We start from the raw sequence: 12,366 nt of genomic DNA, 5'->3' as shown, positions 1-12,366 counted from the left end.
CTTGACATACAGATAAGTGAGGCATATAGGACTTCAACTAACCTTGATAAAAAAAAATCTATATGTAAGCATACAATAGTTAAGATTCCAGAAAACAAACAGAACAACAAAATTCTACAAGCAGTGAGAGAAAAGAAACAAATCACATACAAAGGAAAGCCCATCAGAATCACAGCAGACATCTTCACGTAAACCCTCAAGGCAAGGAGAGCTTGGAGTGACGTATTTCAAGCCCTAAAAGAAAACAGCCTCCAACCCAGATTGATGTACCCTGCAAAACTATCTTTTAAAATTGATGGTGAAATAAGATACTTTCATGACAAAGAGCACCTTAGGAACTTCATGAATACCAAACCAGTACTCCAAAAAATTCTAGACAATATCCTAGAAAAAGACAATAAGGATCATAACCCAAGGAAGCACAGCAGAATGAATCTATCTGTCAAGGCAAGAAATTAAATGCAAAGGGGAAGAACCCAACAAAAAGAAAAATTCATGACAATGATAAGTCAATATGTATCAGTTATAACCATCAATGTTAATGGTCTCAATTCATCCATCAAAGGAAATAGACTGGCAGAATGGGTCAAGAAGCAAGATCTAACAATATGCTGCATACAAGAAACACACTTCATTCAAAAAGAAACTCACAGACTGAAAGTTAAAGGGTGGAAAACAATACTCCATGTGACAGAAAACAAAAAAAAAGCAGGAGTAGCTATCCTCTTTGCAGATCAAGTGGATTTCAAACCAACACTGATTAAGAGAGATAAAGAAGGATACTGCATCCTTGTAAAGGGAATAATCCAGCAGGAAGAGAGGATGATCATAAACATACATGCACCAAAAACTAGTGTGACCAACTATATAAAACAAATAGTAATGGACATGAAAATCAAATATGCACTAATACAATAGTAGTGCAGGACCTCAATACCCCACTATCACAAATAGATAGATCAACTTGACAAAAAATAAGCAACAAAATACTAGAACTCATTGAAACTCTTGAAAAAAATGAATTTAACATGAGTTTACAGAGTGGTTCACCCCACAAAATCAGAATACCCATTCTTTTCAGCTGCACACAGGTCATTCTCCAAAATAGACCACATACTCAGAGAACATGTTTAGGTAAGTGCAAAGGAACTGAATTTATCCCCTGTATATTATCAGACCATATTGAGATGCAATTGGAGATCAATAGCAAAAGAAACCGCAAGAATTTCATAAACACATGGAAATTGAACAACACACTTCTCAATAACGAATGGGTCACAGAGGAAATTAAAGAAGAAATCAGACAGTTCCTTCAATTAAATGACAATGACAATAAAACATGTTGGAACCTATGGCACACAATGAAAGCAGCCTTATGAGGGAAATTCATAGCAGTGAATACTCATATTAGGAGAACAGAACGAGCCCAATTAAACAACCTGATGCTGAATCTCAAGCTTCTAGAAAAAGAACAACAGGATAACCCCAGAGCTCATACAAGGGAGGAAATTATAAAGATCAGAGCAGAAATCAATGCAATGGAGACTAAGAGAATGATACAAAAAAATCAATGAAGCCAAGAATTGGTTCTTCGAAAGAATAAAAAAATTGACAAATCCTTAGCCAATCTTATCAAGAAAAGGAAAGAAAAGGCCCAAATCCTTGCAATTAGGAATGAAAAGAGTAAAATTACAATGGACCCAGCAGAAATCCAGAGGATCATCAATACCTACTTCAAGAACCTGTACACCAGTAAGATGGAAAAGACTGAATAAATGGACAGATTCCTAGATACATATGAATTACCAAAGTTGAACGAAGAAGACCTAAAAATTCTAAACAACCCAATATCAGTCAATGAAATTGAAAACATAATTAAAAACCTACCAACTAAGAAAACCCTGAGTCCTGATAGCTTCACTGCTGAATTCTATAAGACATTTAGAGAGGAACTATTGCCACTACTGTTTAACCTCTTCAATGAAAATTGAAAGGGAAGCAATAATCCCAAATTCATTCCTGGAAGCAAGCATCACCTTGATCTCCAAAGCAGAGAAAGATCCAACCAAAAGAGAAAACTATAGGCCAATCTCACTAATGAACATAGATGCAAAAATGCTTAATAAGATACTGGCAAATAGAATGCAGAAGATCATCAAGAAGATCATACACCTTGACCAAGTGGGATTCATCCCAGGGATGCAGGGATGGTTCAACATACGAAAATCAATCAATGTATTACACTATATCAATAGAGCCAAGGACAAAAACCAGATGATTATCTCAACAGATGCAGAAAAAAGCATTCAACAAAATCCAACATGCATTTATGATAAAAGCCCTACACAAAATTAGAATAGACGGTCTCTACCTCAAACTGATAAAAGCCATCTATGAAAAACCAACAGCCAATATCATAATAAATGGTCAAAAACTGAAATCCTTCACACTAAAATCAGGAACATGACAAGGATGTCCACTATCACCACTCTTGTTCAATATAGTTCTGCAAACATTAGCCACGGCAATTAGACAAGAGAAAGAAATAAAAGGAATAAAGATAGGAAATGAAGAAGTCAAACTGTCATTAGTTGCAGATGACATGATACTCTATATAGAAGACCCCAAGAACTTCACCAAAAGTCTTCTAGACTTAATAACCAAATTCAGTACAGTAGCTAGATATAAGGTCAACACATAAAAATCAATAGTTTTCCTCTACACAAACAACGGACTCACTGAGAGAGAAATAGGGCAAACAATTCCTTTCACAATGGCATCCAAAACACTGAAATTCCTAGGAATCCACCTAACAAAAGAAATCAAACACCTCTTCTCTGAAAATGATAGCACTCTGAAAAGAGAGATTGAAGATGATATCAGAAAATGGAAAGATGTCCCTTGCTCCTGGGTAGGAAGAAACAACATAGTGAAAATGGCCATACTTCCAAAACTGCTATATAGATTCAATGTAACCTCAATTGAAATTCCAGCAGCATACTTCATGGACCTTAAGAAAACAATCCAAAAATTATTTGTAACAAGCAGAGACCCAGAATAGCAAAAGAAATTCTAGATAACAGAGCCATGGCAGGGGATATCACAACCCCCAACTTGAAACTATACTACAAAGGTACTGTGATAAAAACAGCATGGTACTGGCAAAGAAACAGACATGAGGATCACTGGAACAGATTAGAAGATGCAGAAACAACTTCAGACACACTCAGCCACCTCATCTTTGACAAAGGAACCAACCAACCTCACTGGAGGTAAGATAGCCTCTTTATAAATGGTGCTGGAAAAATTGGGTTTTAAGTTGCCAAAGACCACAGAGACTTATATCTCTCACCATGCACTAAACTAAAATCAAAATGGATTAAAGATATAAATATAAAAACAGAAATACTGAACCGACTGGAACAGAGATTAGGTAGAACTCTTGGAGAGTTCCCACAATGTGGGAAAAAATTTTCACCTGCTGTTCCTCAGACAAAGGTCTGCTGTCTAGAATACATAAAGAACTTAAAAAAAACAGACCTCCCAAATTTAAAGGCCCAATCAGAAAGTGGGAATCTGAAATGAACAGATATTTCTCAGACAAAGAAGTAGAAACAGCACATAAACATATGAAGAAATGTTCAATGTCAATGGTCATTCGAGAGATGCAAATGAAAACAATGCTGAGATTCCACCTCACTCCAGAAAGAATGGCTGCTATCATGAAATCAACCAATAACAAATGCTGGTGGGGTTGTGGGGAAAGAGGAACACTGCCCCATTGCTGGTGGGAGTGTAGACTGTTGTAACCACTGTGGAAATTAGTATGGAGATACCTCAAAGAACTAGGGCTGGAAGTCTCATTTGACCAAGCTATTCCCTTGCTGGGTATCCTCCCCAAAGAATTAAAAGAATCATACCACAGTGATATATGTGTGCCCATGTTCATAGCAGCACAGTTTGTAACAGCTAAAACTTGGAAGCAGCCCAACTGCCCATCAACTGGAGACTGGATATAGAAGATGTGGGGTTTTTTTTACAAAATGGAGTACTACTCAGCCATAAAAATGGAGAAACTAGACATTTATAGCTAAATGGATCCACATTGCTTTGATACTCTTAAGTGACATAAATAGGACACACATGTGTAAATACCTAATAGTTTCTCTGTGTGAGAAACTGAAAATGTAAATGAGGACTAAAAGGATAATAGATAATGTGAAAAAGGAAGAAAAGGGGCAAAGAGGAGGGGAAGTGGGAGGGATAGTGGAAAGGAAAAAAGGGAATGGGATTAATATGAGAAAATGGAAAAATGGAAGCAAAGTCTTTGTAAATAGGGAGGGATGGAAGGGTTGAAGGGAGGGCAGGGGAATGGGGAAAAAAGAACCAAGAGAGATTATGTAAAGATGCACATTTCCAATGAAGAATGTCATTATATTGTATACTTAAAATGTACCAATAAAATTAATTAAAAAAATAAAAAAAGAATACCATTTCCTAACATAAATTAATCTTTCTGATACATCAAATATACTTTTGAGGCTGGAGTCATAGCACAATGGCAGAGCATTGGCCCAGCGTGCAAGAAGCCTTTTGGGTTCAATCCCCAGCACACACATACACAAATCACAGTTTTATAAAAATGACATTAGTTTTACACAAGTCTATATTATAAAGGGCACTCACCCAAGAAAGTATCCTATAAGATTATGAATGATAAAAATCCTACACCACAAGAAAGTAATAATATAGAAAAAGAACTTGAATATAAGCAAAAGTCACGTGAAGTTAAAACTTGGTTTAAACAAGAAGCATAAAAAGTTATAGCTTACAAGTCTTTTCTGAGAGAAAGCACAGGACACTGACATGTCTTCTATGAATATAATTTCTATTTATCCTCATTCTTTAGTGGGTACTATTACTATTTGGATAAAGAATTTTCCCAACAAGTAACAGTCCTGGAAGGTGATCAGATCATGGGAACACTAACTACATCAATGGATTAATCCTCTGATGAGTTCATACCTGATGGATTTGCTGTTAGGAGACGAGTCCTGGGCAAGGCAGTAAGTCACTAAGACTATAAGCTGGAATGTTATATCCGATCCCCAGCTGCTTCCTCTCTCTGTACTTACTGGCTGCCATGACATGAGAAGCTTTCCTCTGCCCTACTCCTCCATGAGGATGTTTCTTCCTTGGACCCAGCCAAACATGGACAGAAATGTTTTGAAGCCACGAGCCCTCCAAACAACCTTCCTCTTTTAAGTTGTGTACATCATGTTATTTTTTCCCAGCAGCAACAAGCTGACTAATTAAGAAACCTATTATTTTGTTTTGTTTTTCTTCTTTTTTATGGTGTTTCTTCCAAACAGTTTTGACTTTCTTGAACCTTCTTTTCAAAAGAAAATAATTGAGTTATACCTTTTACAAAGTATTTAGTGTTTTCTCCAAAATTATTTTAAGAGAAAAATGTTTCAAATAAGATTGATGTGGTATTTGGGCTGGGGATTTTGCTCAGTGGTGCCGCACCTGCCTTGTAAGCACAAGGTCCTGAGTTCAATCCCTGTTACCAGGAAACAAAAATTGGTACCAAAGATTGAAGTGGTATATAACATGCTTGCCATAGTATCAGTGCTACTCATGTTCATATGTTTTGGTAAATTTCTGAATTGTGATCTAAAAATACAATTTCAATGTCATCAGCAGCAAAAAATAACATGGTTGTAACATAGTTAAGGAATAAATGCTATCCTTTCAAACTGATAGAATATGGCTGGACTTCTCTAATAATTTTTCCACTGTTCTGAAAGTGATACATCATATTATCTTTTTTCTTACATATTTTCAATCTGTGCTTTAATGAATTTGATATGAAAGGACACCCTATGCACTGATCTATGATCCTGCAAACTGCTATGTGGAAGCTCCAATCCCCAATATTGCTACGTTTGGAGAGAAAGCTCTTTAGAGGTAATTAAAGTCAAATGTGTTTTTTTTTAACAGTGGGACACTACTTCACTAGTTTTGATAGCCTTAAAAAAAGAGAAGTCAAATTCCATTCTCCAGATGCATACACCAAGCAGAGGCCATTTAGCACATAGTGAAAAGGAAGCCATCCAGCCTCCAGAACTGTGGGGAAAACAAATTTCTGTTATTTAAGTCATCCAGTCTATGGTTATTTTGTCAAGGCCGCCTGACCACATTCATATAGACTTTTGTACCAAGAGGTAGAGCTGCTGTTGAAACAAATACCTAAATATATGGAAGTCACTTTGGAACTGAGTAAGGGGTTAGAGGCTGGAAGAGCTTTGAGGTGCCTTTCAGAATGTCCTGTGAAGGATGATTCTGGTGAGATCTCAGACAGAAATAAAGAACATAATACAGGAAATCTGTTATTTGAGAAAAGGCGAGCCTTATTATAAAGTGATGGTATGGTTTGTGTAAGTAGCCCCAAAGACCCGTATGTATGAGTTTGAATCCCAACCTTTGGTGATGCTGGGAGATAGAGAAACCATTAAAAGACAGGGGACAGTTGAAGTCTTTCAGTCATATGGGAGCATGCCCTTGAAGGAGAAATTGACAATTAGGCCCTTTCTCTTGCCAATTTTGTTCCAAAACAAACTCCTACCTTGGTACCAACTCACCACAGGCTCAAAATCAATGGGCCAAATTGTCTATGGGCTGAGACATTCAAAACTGTGAGCCAAAATAAGCACTTTTTCTTTTTAAGCTGATTATCTCAAGTATTTATTATAGTAATGGAAAGCTATCTAACATGAGTAGCAAGAAAATAGCTCAACTATGTTCATGTTTTAGTGTTTTAAGGAAGGTAGAACTGATAGCCAATAAAATAGAATATTTAGCTGAGAAAAGTTCTAAGCAATGTTTTAAAAGAATAGCTTGATGCTTCCTGATTGCTTATAGCAGAAGACAGATAATAAAGACAAAGAATTAAGATCAGTTAAGCAAAACTGGGTAAGAATAAGGAGACTGAGAAAATTCTCAACCTATTCATGTAAACTATGAGAAAGCTTATTCTAAAAAGAACATAGAGGACATGGCTGACCAACTATTTCATAAAGACATCAAGACTGTGATTTAGCCATATCAGCAGGAGCCAGAACAGATAAGATTATATCTGCAAAGATACTACCAATATAGCACACAGAGAGCAGAGAAGGTAGGATGGCATGATGGGAGGCTGTTGGGCTTGGATTTTACAGGCAATGGGTACTATTCTTCAAGGAAAGGGAAAAATGACCCCAAAGGTGATGGCGTCACTTAGACTGAAGTGTCACCCCTCTGTGTCTGCCGTGAGATATGAAGCCTGACTCACTCTCCACTAGTAGAGTTTTTTTCAAGTCAGATTTTTCAGTTGGACAATCCATCAAAGTTACGGAGACTGAGCAGATTTTTCTTGACTTGGTAGTTCAAGTAGTGGAAAGTTTGAGCCTGAAGGTGTTTGACAACTGAGGTATTACTGTATAAGCTTTAGTAACTATATTCCCATAATATGAATATGCATAAGCATATATGGGATTTTGTTTGTTTGTTTTTTACCTAAACACAATGAACTTGGTTCTCCTTTACACTGACCTCTGGGTCCCGATCAACCCATAAGGGAATCAACCAAGCCAATCCTTGTTGATCAGGAGCATGTTCTTCGCTATGATTACCTAAAGGCAAGAACCAAAGAGACATCCACTCCTAGAATGAAAAACAAGGAGAACAGAAACACCTTAGGTTAAAATAAGTTTTAAACATAAAAACAAAGTGCATATGTATTAAAGACTTGGTTTTATTATCTGGCCAAAACAATGCAAATAAAAATCTAGCTTCTCCTAAGTTAAACATAACAATTTTTCTATAAAAGCTATTTTTCTCATAATTTAGCCAAAACGTAATTTTGAAGTGAAAGCTTATTTCAATCAAAATAAATTTCAAAAAATGTTCAGATTTGTATTAATACAGAATTTCCAAGAAACATTTTAGTCAAGAAACATTTTTGTCTCCTAAAAAGAAAAGTCAAAAGGAACATTTTTATGTATTGAGCTTATAGGCTTGAAATGTGTTAAGCACAGCATATTCCTTTTCATTTAACTGTTCAAGAGACAGTTTTCAATGTCCTTACCGAGCTCTGAGCCTGGGCCATCATCTCATGGGATAAGTGAAGCAAGCAAAGAATTGTGCTCTTTGTGACACCTTTTCCCATGAATGACATAGCATTTCCTCCACGCTCCACGTAAAAAGAAGTAATGACCTGGAAAATAAATACAGTTTCATAGCAGCTTTATTCTAATGGTATATAAACACATAACTTTCTATCTTGTCAAACTCAAATCTTAACTTCATAAAATTATAATATTCTCAGTTTATACACTTAAAAGTGACAACAATGATGAGTTTTTGTTATATGTATTTTACCAGTTAAAAAATATTCTTGGTTTTAATATTTTTCCCCTTGGGATTTATAAAAAAGAAATGTAATATATGCCTAGGTTTTTTGTTGAGATTCAGAATAACCTTATTTAACATTTTAAAAATGTTATAGCACTTTTTTAAGTCAAAGAATGTATAAATATCCTGGTGAAAAGTATGCACAGACATTGCTGGCTCTATAAAACTCACTGACTACTTCGGCTATGCTAAATTTTCTTGAAATATAGTTTAAATATAAATAGACATTTTTCTCACTTCTGAGTGATCTTCTACTGCAAACTTAAAATATATGCTCATTATTTAATTCACTAGTTTTCAACTTTTTTCTCCCACATATCTGAGAGATTTGGCATATTTCTATTAGCAACAACAAAAGAAATGTTTCTCACCTGAAGGACATTCATTTAACTAAGAAGTTATACCAAAAAGTATTTCCATCTGATTTCCTATGGAATATATGACAAACTTTTCTGGACTATTTCTATATAAATTACATATTATTCCTCAAAGAGGGGTTTGGTGAAAATATGCAAACTATTTGAGGAAAAACTCACATTTTGTCAACACACAAAGAAATCAATGAGACAAAAGTTCATTTGTAATTAATAAAAGATTAAGAAAAACAACAGTAACTATTTTTAGGTCCCAATACTTTGTTATAAGTCAAAACAGTCAAAACTTCCTGTTATCTGCACTAATATAATTTATTCATCCAAAATCTCAATGCTTTTTTACTCACTACAAAATACTTCTATGTTACTTTATCTTAATGTATTTTTTTAGTTCATTTTTGTTTTGTTTTTCTAATTCATGAAGCAAAACAGATATTTTAAAAAGATTAATACAAAATTTATTTCTAATATTTGAAACATAGTTGTGATCCAGTCTCTATCATACCTATTATTTTAAAAATAGGTACCTAAATAATAGGTATTCTCATAGTTTCCAAATATAAACAATACAACATTTAGCTTCTCTTTTAATTACTGCTGTACATCTCATCTAAAAATAAAGGTCATTTTTCAGAAGATATGTATTCCATAAAAGGTTTACAAATGGAGTATTTATAAATCACATTTCAACCAATTCTTCTACAAATAAGGTAACTGCAGGTTGAATTGTATTTTAAATGCACTAGAAGATCTAACTTTAAAAACATTATAGTTAAGGACCAGGAATTTAGCTCAGTGGTTCCGGCACCTGCCTCACAAGTGCAAGGTCCCAAGTTCGATCCCTGATACCAAAAAACATAAAACAAAAAAAAATTACAGTTAAGTCTTTAATATATCGGTTCAAAAACATTTATTTAAAATTGTGAACTCCTTGCAGCCTGGCATAATTAATTAGTAGGCTGACAATATTTCCTTTTGCAATATTTATAATTATTTAAGAAAATATAAAGTATTGAAGAAACTACTGTAAAAGTCATATTAAATTTTATAGCACTACTAATTGTATTTAGAACTTTGAAGCCTTTAAAAAATAGAATGCTTTTGGAAAAAATGTAGATTACACTGAAATATAATTTATTATTGAAAATACAAATACAAATTCAATAATGAAAGCACAAAATAAAATACACATCATTTAAATTCATTTATGTCACATTACCAATGTTATACAAATTGTATTCTAATTTTAAAATTACATGTAAGATACACATTAATTAAATGATTTACTATTTACCACAATGTAAAAATCATTACTAAACAGATAACATAGCCATGGAATGATGCAAAAGTTTTAAAGATGATGATCATAAGCTCTCAATCTTGTGTGTCTAACAGAGCACATATAAAATAAATAAATATACAGTATATTTTTACAAAGGTAAGAGAACAGTAACAAGGACAAATTTTCACATATATCTAACATAAAGAAGAGACCAGTTAAATGGTATTATCTACGTTTAGAAAAGAAAAGGCTTACTAAAGGAAAGTGAGTAAATTAGATCTTATACAGTACTCTGTATAGAGATTAACACCCATAAAAAAGAGGAAACTGTGTAAAGAAATAGTCTTTTTTTTAAAAAAGCCTTTGAAAGAGCTGTTAGATACAACCAAAAATTCAGAGACATAGGAAAAAATAAAAGTGGAGATAAGACTCAAAATGCAAGATTAACAGTCTCTTGCACCTAGGAAAGAGGTTTACAGGGCTTTGAAATAGAAACTTATAGCACAAAAAGGAGTAGAAAGCTATAGATACAATTTGGCCAACAAATTTTAGGTCTAGAATGCCCGTGACAGTCCATCAATTTTTTCATTTTTCAAAATATAACTGAACACTGTCTCCTGTTGAGTCTTTCCTAAAATCCTAATCCATTTACTGATTTTAATCTTTGTGTTTTTGTTTGTTTGGTTTTTTTTGTTTTTTGTACTGGGAATCAAACTCGGGTCCTTGCGCTTGCGAGGCAGGCGGCGGAACCACTAAATCCCCGGCCCAATTCTAATCTTTGGATATCAAGTTATTGATGCTTAAAAGCTATCAGAGCTCTCTAGGCAAATTAGGCTGGCAGATTTGACCTCTGAGGGACAGTAAGCTATTTCTAGTTTTAGACAGTTTATGTAACAGCAAAATAAGAGTAGCCAAAGGTACTGCTCCTAGTGTCCCCTGCACAAAGTGATACTGGCACAAAGGGGCCAGATGACTGCAAGGCAGATGGTAGGGCACTCTGTTGCTGAGAAGCCAATGCTGTGTTGTAATGAATCAGTTTTACAACTGCAGCTGTACCACAAGCAAGTGAGGCAGACAGAATACTTACTTCATATGACCAAGAGGCATAAGAAACAAGATCATGCCAGACTTCTAATAGTCAAATGAATGAGAATCAAACTACTCTTGGAAATTCTGCAAAAGCTTCCCATGTTCTTATGTTCCAGAAGGATCACAGGAAATTCTATCAACACTGCAAATCAGCTGCAGTTTATTAAGCCTTGCCTTTTTGGCCCAGTGTGTGCATGCAAGATTACCAGTGCAACGTGGAAAAGCTGTTCTCCTACAGAGCTATATACAGTCATGCCATTGTTATATTTATTACATCACACTGAAAATATTTTTAATTAAATGATGATGACAGCATCTCAGAATGTGTGCAATTAAGGCTATGTTTATAAGGTAATTGGGGCTGAAAGTACATTTTAGAAAAACTAAAAAAAAAAAAATCCAATTAAGACCAGACCTAGGAAGTGCCCTTAAGATTTCAACAGGAGGGGCCTCCATTCCACGCTCCTAGGGCAGAGAAGCTGAGCCAGTCCCAGCACATGGAAGGAAGCTCCCCTGCTGCCATCCCAGGCTCCTTGGGCAGAGAAGCTCAGCCGGTCCCAGCACCCAGAAGGAAGCTCCCCCGCTGCCATTCCACGCTCCTAGGGCAGAGAATGTGAGCTGTGTGGGCTCTAGAAGCACCCCACCCCCACCCCGTGGAAATGAGAAGACACTTAAACAAGCCTCAGACTTCCAGATCACCTACATCAACCCCAAAGGGAAATGAGATGGAACAATCTGATATCCAACCACCTGGACTCTCTGAACTGGCAACAAAAGAGGATCTGGAAAAAATGAAATCAGAAATAATTACTCAGATAACAGCAAAGATTGTGCTCATAGTGCAAGACATGATTAATAAATCTAGAGAGGACACAGACAAAAAAAAATAGAGGCTCTGAGGAACATGATGGAATCCCAACATAGCAAACAAATGGAAACCATAAAACAGATGGAAACAGATTTCCAGGAGATTAAAACCTCCATTGAAAGTCTGATCAGCACAATGAACCAATGTGAGGATAGAATTTCACATATAGAAGATAAGATTGCAATTAGTGACCAGGAAAAGAAAAATTGCTTTAAAATTGTAAGGGAACATGAGAAATCAATTCAGCGGCTGCTAGATGATGCAAAGAAGAATAACATAAGACCAACTGGAGTCAA

General features: G+C 35.3%; 1 protein-coding gene across 11 annotated transcripts in view; it reads right to left on the bottom strand.

The window, feature by feature from the left end:
- The window catches only part of Rttn (rotatin), a 210,727-nt gene that overhangs the window by 89,873 nt on the left and 108,488 nt on the right, over positions 1-12,366 (bottom strand). For all 11 annotated transcript variants that reach the window (XR_015443133.1, XR_015443131.1, XR_015443132.1 and 8 more), the window contains exons 29-30: positions 8,132-8,260; positions 7,597-7,707 (exon numbers count right to left, since the gene is read on the bottom strand). Coding sequence is in view for 4 of the 11 variants with exons in the window: in XM_087191413.1 (XP_087047539.1) it covers positions 7,597-7,707; positions 8,132-8,260 (240 nt within the window). In the remaining 7 variants the exon portion in view is untranslated. The remainder of the gene's footprint in view (positions 1-7,596; positions 7,708-8,131; positions 8,261-12,366) is intronic.

This window comes from Heterocephalus glaber, unplaced genomic scaffold, assembly GCF_053883595.1.
Source record: "Heterocephalus glaber isolate CG9 unplaced genomic scaffold, H.glaber_assembly_v1.0 deba00000331, whole genome shotgun sequence".
Lineage (NCBI taxonomy): Eukaryota > Metazoa > Chordata > Mammalia > Rodentia > Bathyergidae > Heterocephalus > Heterocephalus glaber.
This window is presented reverse-complemented; position numbering and strand designations above follow the sequence as displayed.